Source organism: Crotalus tigris, unplaced genomic scaffold, assembly GCF_016545835.1.
Source record: "Crotalus tigris isolate CLP2741 ecotype Arizona unplaced genomic scaffold, ASM1654583v1 scf7180000020730.58115, whole genome shotgun sequence".
In the NCBI taxonomy this organism is placed as follows: domain Eukaryota; kingdom Metazoa; phylum Chordata; class Lepidosauria; order Squamata; family Viperidae; genus Crotalus; species Crotalus tigris.
The window spans coordinates 35,305-48,660 of NW_024098155.1; the positions used below are offsets into that span (position 1 = coordinate 35,305).

General features: G+C 42.4%; 1 protein-coding gene across 1 annotated transcript; it reads right to left on the reverse strand.

Annotated features, from left to right (window-relative positions):
* Positions 1–2,920: 2,920 nt before the first annotated feature.
* LOC120319453 lies at positions 2,921–13,115 on the reverse strand. The gene is made up of 8 exons (XM_039368318.1): positions 12,955–13,115; positions 12,445–12,762; positions 10,309–10,441; positions 10,088–10,227; positions 9,952–9,987; positions 7,568–7,735; positions 3,433–3,810; positions 2,921–3,249 (listed from the first exon to the last, which is right to left on the reverse strand). Exons 1-8 carry the CDS (start codon positions 13,109–13,111, stop codon positions 2,921–2,923), a joined length of 1,659 nt encoding a protein of 552 aa, XP_039224252.1. The 5' UTR covers positions 13,112–13,115.
* Positions 13,116–13,356: the final 241 nt, after the last annotated feature.

Genomic DNA, 13,356 nt, shown 5'->3' on the forward strand with positions numbered 1-13,356 from the left:
GTGCCAGGACTATTGCAAACAGTGGCAAGTCCCTCATCCCCCTGGAGAGAAATAGCCATGGATTTTATAGTGGAATTGCCAGAAAGCAATGGGAATACTGTGGTCTGGACGGTCACAGACTTGTTTTCCAAACAGGTGCACTTTATCCCTTGCCAAAAGATTCCCACTGCAAAAGCCTTAGCAAAACTTTTCATCCAACACATTTACAGATTGCATGGGGCACCCAAACGCATCATCTCTGACAGGGGGGTGCAATTTACGTCTGCATTTTGGAAGGAATTTTTATCCCTCTTAGGAACCACTCAGGGACTGACATCTAGCCACCACCCTCAAGGAAATGGGGGGGATGAAAAAATGAACTCAGTACTTAAGCAATATTTAAGATGTTTTCTTAGTTTCCAGCAGACCGAGTGGGCGGACTTACTCCCCTTTGCAGAAGTTGCCTACAATAATGCAGTCCACTCCAGCACAGGTTACACTCCTTTTCCAATAGCCACCGGTCAAAGTTTCAACCCCATGCCAGAATTAACCCCAAACGAACCAACGATCCCCTCGCTGAAAGAATGGATGGAAAAATTACAAAACACATGGCCAATAGTCAGAAAAGCACTAGATGAAGCTAGGCAGGCTTACAAAACACAAGCCGATAAAAAAAGGGTTGAGCCTACACCATTCATTATAGGAGAGATGGTGTACTTATCTACAAAATACCTAAAGTCCCTACAGCCCTGTAAAAAAACTTGGACCAAAATACATAGGACCTTTTCCAATTAAAAGAATCATAAATCCAGTAACAGTAGAATTAGAATTACCCAAAAATCTCAGGCAAATACACCCAATTTTTCATTGCAGCTTGCTGAAAAGGGAGCATCAGTCACCTGTACGGCCAAAAATCCCCCCCCCCCACCACCTCCAATCATGGTGGAGGGTGAACAACACTTCGAAATAAAGGAAGTCCTTGACTCTAGGAGATATCATGGAGCAACTCAGTACCTAGTTGCCTGGAAACACCTCCCTCCCTCACAAAAGGAGTGGGTCCATAAACGTCATGTCAGAGCCCCGAAGCTATTGAAGAAGTTTCACACAGAGTATCCTAACAATCCTGACTAAATTTTATACTTGTGTTTTCTTCAGGTGGATCTCTCTTATTGTTAAGAGGGGCCGGATGTCAGAATCCAATTATATTTCATCTTTAAATTATCAAATATAGAAACTCCCAATTCTGCCTTCTCTGGATTCTGCCATAAGAGGGAGAGAAGAGGGAGAACAAAGGGGCTTTATGGCCCTCACTTCCTTCTTTACACTTCAAAGAGCTGAATGCTGAATGTGTGTTTATTGTAACCTCGAAGTGTTAACATACCAAAGGAGGGAAGTTGCCTTTCATGTAGTTATCTGAAGTCTCCATCCAGATGGAAGAAAGAAGAAAGGGAGTGGAATTGTGATACTTGAAACTATCACTGGAAGGGGGGTTGATTGGGTGGGACTACTGGGGAACCCCTAAAACCTTGAATGGGAGAGCTTGAACCCCAAGTCCTGTCTAGCATGCCTGCAACCATTTTCTCTTAATAAAGGATTCCTGTTGGAAGAATTATTCCAAGAGTTCTGTCTTCTTAAGATGCAAAGTGGGGTGGGTCCTTACAATAATAATGATGATGATGATGATGATGATGATGATGATGTTGATGATGATGATGATGATGATGATGATAAGTTGGAAGGGACCTTGGAGGTCATCTAGTCCAACCCCCTGCTCAGGCAGGAAACCCTCTACCATTTTGGACAAATGGCTGTCCAGTGTCTTCTTAAAAGCTTCCAGGTTGGAGAATTCACCGCTTCTGGAGGCAGGTTGCTCCACTGGTTAACTGTTCTAACAATCACGAAGTTTCTCCTTAGTTCTAGGTTGCTTCTCTCTTTGGTTAGTTTCCACCCATTGCTTCTTGTCCTGCCTTCAGGTGCTTTGGAAAATAGCTTGATTCCCTCTTCTTTATGGCAGCCCCTGAGATATTGGAATACTGCTCTCATGTCCCCCCTTGTCCTTCTCTTTGTTAAACTAGACATACCCAATTCCAGCAACCGTTCCGTATATGTTTTAGCCTCCAGTCCCCTAATCATCTTTGTTGCTCTTCTCTGTACTCCTTCTAGAGTCTCAACATCTGTTTTACATCGTGGTGACCAAAACTGGATGCGGTATTCCAAGTGTGGCCTTACCAAGGCATTGTAAAGTGATATTAATACCTCATGTGATCTTGATTCTATCCCTCTGTTAATGTAGCCTAGCACCGTGTTGGCCTTTTTGGCAGCTGCAGTACACGACTGGCTCCTATTTAAGTGATTGTCCACTAGGCCAATCTGAAAGGAAGAAAAGAGAAATTTCAGCCCAAACGCTGTAATTTCAAAGGGGAGAGAAAAGTTAGATGTGAAAGGGAAGAGTGAAGGACTCCAAAGAAGCTTCTCTGATCAAAATTGGTCAAGAAGAACCAAAATGGGGGTGTTCCAGATCAGAAGGGTTGGTGTTAGAAAACCTAAAGTGGACCAACACCATTGCAGTACGCAGAGAAGAACAGGAGGAGACATGGCTAGGTCATAGTTGAAATGTGGATGAAGATGGATAATATGGCTATTGTCACCAAATGGACCATTATATGAAGACCTCTTGGTGAATGGGTATGTTTAAGTGAAATGTAGCCATCATTCAATTGATCACTTTCATTCCACCCATCATAAAATCACACACCAATTATAACACCCTTCTGGAATTGAGTTACCATCACATCCCTAAGCGTCTAAGAGGGTGTGACAGAAGGAAGGACGCACCTGAGAATTTGAGAATGCTAAGAGGAACCAAGAAGTTATTGTCACACATTGGTTAGTCATGCATATTGGTGTTCATCACCTGCTGCAAGGGTTTTTGTTCAGCTCTTCAGCAGAATTGTATCACTGTGCACTGGCCACCACCCAAATATTCCAGGCAATAATAGTCACCGTCATCTTCTGCCTCAACACTGGAGATGGTTAACACTGCAGATGTTCTCGAGTTGTCAACAGAACCGGAGAATCGTGCTGGGATTCCAGAGGCTCTGCTGCTATCGCCATATATAAGGAGTTTGGGGGGACCGCCAGACTTCTGTTGATACCAGGAGGAATCCCCTGATCCAATTGTTCCACTGCTTTTAGTACAAGTGATTCGGACTGTCTCTCCAAGAGATCCAGACACAGAGGCTGGTTGTGTCAAGACTTGGGAAAAACTCCCTGAAAAAAAGCAAAGGTGGCAGCGTTAGGACAATGTTCATTTCACGAAAGAGAAATGTGTGGTAGGAACAGAAATCTGAAATCAAAGAAGTAGAGGAGAAACCACTTGTCTGAATTATAAGGGGATGGGGGAAGATTGTAAGTCACAGCCATTTTTAGTAGATAGCCCAAGTCTTCAATTACCCATAAACGAAGAGGAGAGTATGAGAAGAAGAGGCAGCCAAGCCATGGTGGAAGATGGGATCAGGAATGAATTGTCTGCAGAGCCAGCTGTCCTCTCTGCTCTTAAGCCTTTTGCCAGTGGGGAATTCAAATTCATGCAAATGCCCTGCCTGCTCAGCAATTCTTCCTCAGATATGACAGCCAGCTTGAGATAAAAGGAAAGAGCATCCTTTGAAGATTCCTTCTCTTCAAGCAGTAGGATTTGCCAGTGGAGCTTTTGAGGACACATTCCATTCCATTCCATTTTAATTTTTATCCAGTTTCTGCCACTTGTGTTCTGTGAGAAAGGAAATAATGCACGTTTTCTCATTGCTACTGACAACATAAATAACAAAAATGCTTAAGGTAGAACTTTGTGGACTAAAATTTCAGACTTAGTTTAGAAAACACGGCAATCCTGACCTCTATTGGTTATGTCACCGTAGTCTCAAAGTGTTTTATAGGTGTTGGGCAAAGCAGATGCCAAGATTTTCTTTGTCAAAATAAAGAAGCAGAGTGACCTACCTCGAACATAAATATCATGTTGCAATTTATTTTTTATGCCTCAAAAGGGGGGTGGATCAGAAAGGAGAATAGGAAGGGGAACTTAGTTATGATCTACAAAACCAAAGAGTTAAAAAAATCCAATGTTGAAGGCAAACAAACATTAACAAAGGAGATTCCTGTTGTAGGCAATCTGCTAGTGGTTGAAGATGCTCAAGGAGACAGAATTGGAAGAACTATGGAGAAGGCCAGAGAACTGAGTTGTGGCTTCAAAGGGTCTCTCTTATTTTGCTCATGTGTCTGATGATGGCACTGTTGACCCCAGGAGTTGAATTCATCTCCAATGTTTCCACTCATTTTCATACAACAAATCCTGACTGTTTCTCTGTAGGATGCTGAAAGGGAAGGGGGGTGATGAAGGAAAAGCTGGACCAAAAGGTCTGAAAGAAAGCAAAGAGAAAAGAAAAGCTTCATCCAAGGAGGTATAATTTCAAAGGGGAGAGAAAAGTTAGACATGAAAGAGAAGAGTGAGGGATTCCAAAGAAGCTTCTCTTATCAGAATTGGTTAAGAAGAACCAAAATGTGAGTGTTCCAGATCAGAAGGGTTGATGCTAGAAACGTTGTCCAACAGTACTGCAAGAGGCAGAGAAGGTCAGGAGGAAACATGGCCTGGTTGTAGCTGGAATGTGGGATAAAGATCAACAATATGATTGTTGTCTCCAAACAATGATTATCAGAAGTGTTCTGGGTGGCTCTTTATGTTCAATGATTCATAATCCATCATTCAACTGATCCCCTTCATTTCCCCCACTATGAAGTCCCAGACCAATAATAATAACCTTCTCTAGTTCAGACATCATCACATCCCTGAGAGTTTAAGTAGATATGGTACCAACAAGGAAGCACCTTACAGTTTGAGAAGGTTAAGCGGAATCAAGAAGAAGATGTCACACATTGCCCAGTCATGCATATCGGTGATTGCCTCCTGAAAGGTTTTTGTTCAGCTCTTCAGTGGAATTGTAGCACTGTGTACGAGCCACTGCCTGTATAATAGCCGCAAAAATAGTCACCCTCATCTTCTGCCTGAAGGTTGGAGATGCTTAACACGGCAGATGTTCTAGAGTTTTCAACAGAACCGGAGAATCGTTCTGGGATTCCAGAGGCATATATAAGGAGTTTGGGGGGACCGCCAGACTTCTGTTGATACCAGGAGGAATATCCTGATCCAATTGTTCCACTGCTTTTTTTTACAAGAGATTTGGACTGTCTCTCTAAGAGATCCAGACACAGAGGCTGGTTGATTCAGGACAATCTGGGAAAAACTCCCTGAAAAAAAGCAAAGGTGACAGGAAAGACTCAGTCAGCATTCTGTCCATTGACCTTAGGAGAAATGTGTGGTATTAACAGAAATCTGAAATCAAAGAAGTAGAGGAGAAACCACTTCCCTGAATTATAAGGGGATGGGGGAAGAGTGTAAGTCCCAGCCATTTTTAGTAGATAGCCCAAGTCTTCAATTACCCATAAAGGAAGAGGAGAGGATGAGAAGAAGAGGCAGCCAAGCCATGGTGGAAGATGGGATCAGGACTGAATTGTCTGCAGAGCCAGCTGTCCTCTCTGCTCTTAAGCCTTTTGCCAGTGGAGAATTCAAATTCATGCAAATGTCCTGCCTGCTCAGCAATTCTTCCTCAGATATGACAGCCAGCTTCAGATAAAAGGAAAGAGCTTCCTTTGAAGATTCCTTCTCTTCAAGCAGTAGGATTTCCTGGTGGAGCTTTTGAGGACACATTCCATTCCATTCCCTTTTGATTTTTATCCAGTTTCTGCCACTTGTGCTCTGTGAGAAAGGAAATAATCCACGTTTTCTCATTGCTACTGACCACATAAATAACAAACATCCTTAAGGTACAACTTTGTGGACTAAAATTTCAGACTTAGTTTAGAAAACACGGCAATCCTGACCTCTATTGGTTATGTCACCATAGCCTCAAAGTGTTTTATTGGGCAAAGCAGATGCCAAGATTCTCTTTGTCAAAATAAAGAAGCAGAGTGACCTACTCAAACGTAAATAGCATGTTGAAATTTATTTTTTATCCCTCAAAAGGGTGTGGATCAGAAAGAAGAATAGGAAGAGGAATATGGTTATGATCTAGAAAACCATAGAGTTAAAAAAATTCAAAATTTAGACAAACAAATATCAACAAAGGAGATTCTTGTTGTAGGCAATCTGAGAGTGGTTGAAGATGCTCAAGGAGACAGAGTTGGAAGAACTATGGAGAGGGCCAGAGAACTGAATTGTGGCTTCAAAGGGTCTCTCTTATTTTGCTCATGTGTCTGATGATGGCACTGTTGATCCTAGAAATTGTATTAATCTCCAGTGTTTCCACTCATTTTCATACAACAAATCCTGACTGTTTCTCTGTAGGATGGGGGGGTGTGACTGAGATCAAATGAAACGGCATGCTTACACCCACTTTTTCATGACTTTAAAGATGGTGGATGAGCAGGAGGAATGAGAAGGGGAGCATAGTTATGATCTAGAAAAATATGGAATCAAAAAATATCTAAAGGTGCAGAGAAACAAAACCAGCAAAGGAAGGGGGTCTATTGTAAGCAATGTGAGAATGATTAGAGATCTCCAGGAGACAAAATTGGAAGAACTGTTGACAAAGCCAGAGAAATTGGCTGAGATTTTAAAGGGTCTCTCAATTTGCTTGTATGTAGATCTAAGGTGTGGTATTAGTCTCAATTTTTTCTACTCCTTTTGGAACAAAGGATTCTCACTGTTTCTCCAAAGCATGCTGAATGAGGAGGGGGCTAATTGAAGACAACCAAAATCCTGAAAGAAAGCCAAGAACAAAGAACAGTTTCCACCAAGGAGGTGTAATTTCAAAGGGGAGAGAAAAGTTATTTCTGAAAGGGGAAGAGTGATGGATTCAAAAGGAGCTTCCCTGAACAGAAATGATCAATAAGAACCAAAACATGGATGTCCAGATTAGAAGGCTGATAAGAACAAGAGGAGATGTAAGCAGTCCAAAGTTGGAAAGCGGGGTAAAGATGTATAATATGGCTGTTGTCTCTAAATGGAGCACTATGCGAAGCGTTCTGAATGTGTGAAGTCATAAGTCAACTGGCCCCATTCTACCCACCCACCATAATATCCCAGTCCAATTGCAGCATCATTCTGCAACTCAAATACTATCACATCCCCCAGAGTCTAAAACGGAGTGAAAGGAGTGAGGAAACACCTGACAGTTTGGGAAGGCTAAGAGGAACAGAGAAAAATATGTCACACATTTGCCAATCATGCATATCAGACATCACCTCCTGCAAGGTTTTTGTTCAGCTCTTCAGTGGGATTGTGTCATCGTGTGCTTGCCAGTACCTACATAATATGTGCAATAATAATCAGCTTCATCCACTACCTCAAGATTGGAGATGCTTAACACTGCAGAGGACAGGAAGACCTGGTAGAGGACAGGAAGACCTGGAGGAACATTGTCCATGGGGTCGCGACGGGTCGGACACGACTTCGCAATTTACAACAACAACACTGCAGATTTTTCTGAGTTTTCAAGTGAACCAGATAATCATTCTGGGATTCCAGAGGCTCTACTGCTATCCTCATATATGATCACTTTGGGAGCATTTCCAAATTTCTGTTGATACCAGGAGGAATCCCCTGTGTCAATTGTTCCACTGCTTATAGTACGAGTAATTTGGATTGTCCCTCCAAGAGATCCAGACACAGAGGCTGTTTGAGTCATGACTTGCAAAAAAGTCCCTGAAAGAAAACAAAGATGAAAAAAAGACTCTATCAGCACAATCTTCATTTAAATCAGAAGAAAAGTGTGGTAGGAAAGGCAATTAGGAGATGGACTTCTGAATTATCAGGAGGTTGAGGAAGGCTATAATCATTGCAATTTTTGAGTAGAAATCCCTTGACATAAATTACCCCTAAAGGAGAAGGAGAGGAGGAGGAGAAGAGGCAGCTGAGCCATGGTTAGAGATGGGATCAGATCTGAATTGTCTGCAGATCCAGCTGTCCTCTCCACTCTTAAGCCTTTTGCCAGTGGGGAATTCAAATTCATGCAAATGATTTGCCTGCTCATTGACTCTTCCTCAGTTATGATAAAAAGAAAGACCTTCCCTTGACGGTTCCTTCCTGCCTGAGCAAGGGGTTGGACTAGAAGACCTCCAAGATCCCTTCTTATTCTGTTATTCTCTTTGAGTATCATGACTTGCTGATGCAACTTTTTTGAGGAGACCATCCTGTTTGGCTGAGCGGGAACATTTGGGAAGGTCTTCAGCTCAACTGCAGCGTAGAAAGCATGCATGAGAATTGTCCTCACTTTATCTCCTTCATCCTTTCTTCTTCAACCTGAGACAGATCCCTCTCAGCTTTTCTGGGAAATTATGACCTATGGCAGGGATGTTAGGAATGATAACCATATATGTTAGGTCACACGTTCATGTTTTCCTGAAAAGTTGTTGTGCTTGGAGAGGGAATCTCCAAGGGTAGACACAAATCCAGTTCAGAGGCCACATGGACTACTAAGATTGGAGCTGATGTCCCACCATAATATAAAAAGGAAACTCGATCCGTGCCACTTCCTAGAGTCTTTTTCCAAAATCAGGTCTCTGGTAACCCTTTCTACCATATAGAACACATAATGTAATATTAAATTATATTATTGTTCTAACATATAATATTAAAAGGCCAAAACATTTATGAGCTGTAGCCCACTTCATCAGATGCCTCTGCTAGCTTAACTGAGGTAGGATTTCAGTGAGGGTGAAGACAGGGAAGCAAAGGGAGGGAATAAAAGGACATTCATCAATATTAGACCAAATGAAATATTTCTCCCCAGATGAATCACAGTTCTAGATATATACAGAATATCTGAATTGGCAAAAGGACACCAATCAACCTGGGCTAAAGACTTTATTGAGATTGTAGTGGGGTGCCCCAGGGCTCTGTTCTGGGCCCAGTTCTCTTCAACATCTTCATCAACGATTTGGATGAAGGGATAGATGGGGAACTCATCAGATTTGCAGACGACACCAAGCTGGCAGGAATAGCCAACACTCCAGAAGACAGGCTTCAGATACAGAAGGATCTGGACAGACTTGAACACTGTGCACTAACTAACAAAATGAAATTCAATGTTGAAAAAAGCAAGGTTCTACATTTAGGCAAGAAAAACCAAATGCACAAGTACAGCATAGGTGGCACCATGCTCAATAGTAGTAACTGTGAGAGGGCCCTCGGAGTCCTAGTAGACACTCACTTAAATATGAGCCAGCAGTGTGCTGCAGCTGCCAAAAAGGCCAACACAGTGCTAGGCTGCATTAACAGAGGGATAGAATTAAGATCACGTGAAATATTAATGCCACTCTACAATGCCTTGGTAAGGCCACACTTGGAATACTGCATCCAGTTTTGGTCACCACGATGTAAAAAAGATGTTGAGACTCTAGAAAGAGTACAGAGAAGAGCAACAAAGATGATTAGGGGACTGGAGGCTAAAACATATAAGGAACGGTTGCGAGAATTGGGTATGTCTAGTTTAAAGAAGAGAAGGACAAGGGGGGACATGATAGCAGTATTCCAATATCTCAGGGGCTGCCATAAAGAAGAGGGAATTAAGCTATTTTCCAAAGCACCTGGAGGCAGGACAAGAAGCAACGGGTGGAAACTAATCAAGGAGAAAAGCAACCTAGAACTAAGGAGAAACTTCCTGACAGTGAGAACAATTAATCAGTGGAACAGCCTGCCTCTAGAAGCAGTAAATGCTCCAACACTGGAAGTTTTTAAGAAGAGACTGGACAGCCATTTGTTCGAAATGGTGTAGGGTTTCCTGCCTGAGCAGGGGGTTGGACTAGATGACCTCCAAGGTCCCTTCCAACTTTACTACTATTACTAGTACTTACATGTTTAACTTCAGGTTTACCAGGATGAACCATGTCTGGCATTTTTTCCTTGTCTCTAAGACCCACTTGAGTACTTGATGGGGAGTTTAGAAAGAGATGTTCCTGTTTAAGAAACAGAAGAGAAGATTCAATCATGTCATTTCTTGATCGGCTGAAGCTCTTCTTTATTGGAAGGGAAACCAAACCTATGAAAGAGTTTTACTTCCTTTGAAGGGCTTTTGTCTCATTTCTCTATCTGAATCAAGCACTGTGCACCCGTCCCCAATCCAAACTAAGCAATAATAAGTGGCCTCATCTTCCACCAAGGCCCCTGTGATGGTCAGGGACATGGTGTTCCCTGACCTGGAGCCAGAGAAACGGGCTGGAACGCCTGATGGCCTGCTGCTGGTGCTGTGTATTAAGAGCCTTGGAACCTCCTCTGACTTCTGCTGGATCCATCGTGGGTAGTTGGTGTCAGTGATGTTTCCACCATCGTATCTACAGGACATGGTGATTGTCCCTGCTGGAGCTACAAAATCTGGATCTTTCAAGCTCTGCAGCTGCTGGATACTGGCCCCTGAAGGAGCACATGGAATTAAGGGAATAAGAGAGAACATGGAATTAAGGAACATCAAGTGAAACTACGTTATACAGCCAAACCACGCCCAACATTCTCCTGCACTGCATTCCACATGGAGACCCTCACAACAATTAACCCTTCTTTCCCCTGATTCTGTTGGTCTCACCAAAGGATGACAGGATGGTGAAGAGCAGAAGAATACAAGCCATACTGGACAATTAGACAATCTTCCTGAATGAATCAATCAGTCATTGGGTTCAACCTGGCCTCTCTTAAATCTCTAGAGGTGAGGAATACAATTAGCATGCAAATGAGATGGTTTTTTTAAAGGATGATGATGCCTGTCTTTACCAAATAGGTTGCCCAGTTAACTAAAGGTGTAACCTGCACCATTTTGATGGACAGATGACATTTGAGAGCTTAGAGCTGAATAGGTGAGCTGGTCAAATAAGAGTTTATACTAGAGAAGTACAGAATCCTAGGATGAAATCCCAACTCCGCCATTAAAATCTGAGTTGTCTTCAGCTGTAATCCTCATTCAGCTTACTTCACAACATAAAATTAATGTGAGAACAGAGAAAATCAAGATATAGTAGAAAACAGACTATATCAGCATAAAAAAATACTCCCCAGAATTGTATGATCCAATTCAGGAATATATGGTGTCCCCAAACTTTTATTTAAACATTTACTTATTTCTTTTAATTGAATAACATTCATACTCTTTCCCATGCATTCTGTTACATTTTGATTTTTATCCAGTTTCTGCCACTTGTGTTCTGTGAGAAAGGAAATAATGCACGTTTTCTCATTGCTACTGACAACATAAATAACAAAAATGCTTAAGGTAGAACTTTGTGGACTAAAATTTCAGACTTAGTTTAGAAAACACGGCAATCCTGACCTCTATTGGTTATGTCACCATAGCCTCAAAGTGTTTTATAGGTGTTGGGCAAAGCAGATGCCAAGATTCTCTTTGTCAAAATAAAGAAGCAGAGTGACCTACTCAAACGTAAATAGCATGTTGAAAATTATTTTTATGCTTCAAAAGGGGTGGATCAGAAAGTAGAATAGGAAGCGGAACATGGTTATGATCTAGAAAACCACAGAGTTAAAAAAAAATCCAGTGTTGAAGGCAAACAAACATCAACAAAGGAGATTCCTGTTGTAGGCAATCTGCTAGTGGTTGAAGATGCTCAAGGAGACAGAATTGGAAGAACTATGGAGAGGGCCAGAGAACTGAGTTGTGGCTTCAAAGGGTCTCTCTTATTTTATTCATGAGTCTGATGATGGCACTGTTGATCCCAGGAGTTGTATTACTCTCCAGTGTTTCCACTCATTTTCATACAACAAATCCTGACTGTTTCTCTGTAGGATGCTGAAAGGGAAGGGGGGTGATGAAGGAAAAGCTGGACCAAAAGGTCTGAAAGAAAGCAAAGAGAAAAGCTTCATCCAAGGAGGTATAATTTCAAAGGGGAGAGAAAAGTTAGACATGAAAGAGAAGAGTGAGGGATTCCAAAGAAGCTTCTCTTATCAGAATTGGTCAAGAAGAACCAAAACGTGAGTGTTCCATATCAGAAGGGTTGATGCTAGAAACGTTGTCCAACAGTATTGCAATAGGCAGAGAAGGTCAGGAGGAAACATAGTTCGGTTGTAGCTGGAATGTGGGATAAAGATCAACAATATGATTGTTGTCTCCAAACAACAATTATCAGAAGTGTTCTGGGTGACTCTTTATGTTCAACAATTCATAATCCATCATTCAACTGATCCTCTTCATTCCCCCCACCATGAAGTCCCAGACCAATAATAATAACCTTCTCCAGTTCAGACACTATCACATCCCTGGGAGTCTAAGTAGGTATGACACCAAGAAGGAAGCACCTTACAGTTTGAGAAGGTTAAGCGGAACCAAGAAGAAGATGTCACACATTGCCCAGTCATGCACATCGGTGATTGCCTCCTGAAAGGTTTTTGTTCAGCTCTTCAGTGGAATTGTAGCACTGTGTACGAGCCACTGCCTGTATAAGAGGCACAATAATAGATAGCCTCATCTTCTGCCTCAAGACTGGATATGCTTAACATGGCAGATGTTCTAGAGTTTTCAACAGAACCGGAGAATCGTGCTGGGATTCCAGAGGCTCTGCTGCTATCGTCATATATAAGGAGTTTGGGGGGATCGCCAGGCTTCTGTTGATACCAGGAGGAATATCCTGATCCAATTGTTCCACTGCTTTTTTTACAAGAGATTTGGACTGTCTCTCTAAGAGATCCAGACACAGAGGCTGGTTGATTCAGGACAAACTGGGAAAAACTCCCTGAAAAAAAGCAAAGGTGACAGGAAAGTCTCAGTCAACACGATGTTCATTGAACTTAGGAGAAATGTGTGGTATTAACAGAAATCTGAAATCAAAGAAGTAGAGGAGAAACCACTTCCCTGAATTATAAGGGGATGGGGCAAGAGTGTATGTCCCAGCCAATTTTAGTAGATAGCCCAAATCTTCAATTACCCATAAAGGAAGAGGAGAGGATGAGAAGAAGAGGCAGCCAAGCCATGGTGGAAGATGGGATCAGGACTGAATTGTCTGCAGAGCCAGCTGTCCTCTCTGCTCTTAAGCCTATTGCCAGTGGAGAATTCAAATTCATGCAAATGTCCTGCCTGCTCATCAATTCTTCCTCAGATATAAGGGAGCCAATGTACAATTTTGTGGTGGCGATCTATGCTGAAACGCATTCAGCATTAGCTCCATAAGCCCTCCCCCGCATGGTCTGAGAGGAACAGTGAGGGTCCTCCAGAGGACCATGCCTTGTCCCTTGCCCTGGTCCCACCCCCTTCTGCCGGAGACCCTCAGATCTGTCCCACTCCTACCCAGGCCCCCACAGGCCCCCTTGACACAAACAATGTAGAGCTG

Bases quoted from the DNA above. Each gene is read 5' to 3' on its own strand.
- LOC120319453 (XM_039368318.1), bottom strand. From the start codon at position 13,111: ATGAGCAGGCAGGACATTTGCATGAATTTGAATTCTCCACTGGCAATA. The intron at 9,988-10,087 runs GTAAAACTCTTT...TTTCTTAAACAG, and splicing joins ACAAAAGCCCTTCAAAGGAA to GAACATCTCTTTCTAAACTC. The intron at 7,736-9,951 runs GTGGGTCTTAGA...GTTTTCTTTCAG, and splicing joins ACTCCCCATCAAGTACTCAA to GGACTTTTTTGCAAGTCATG.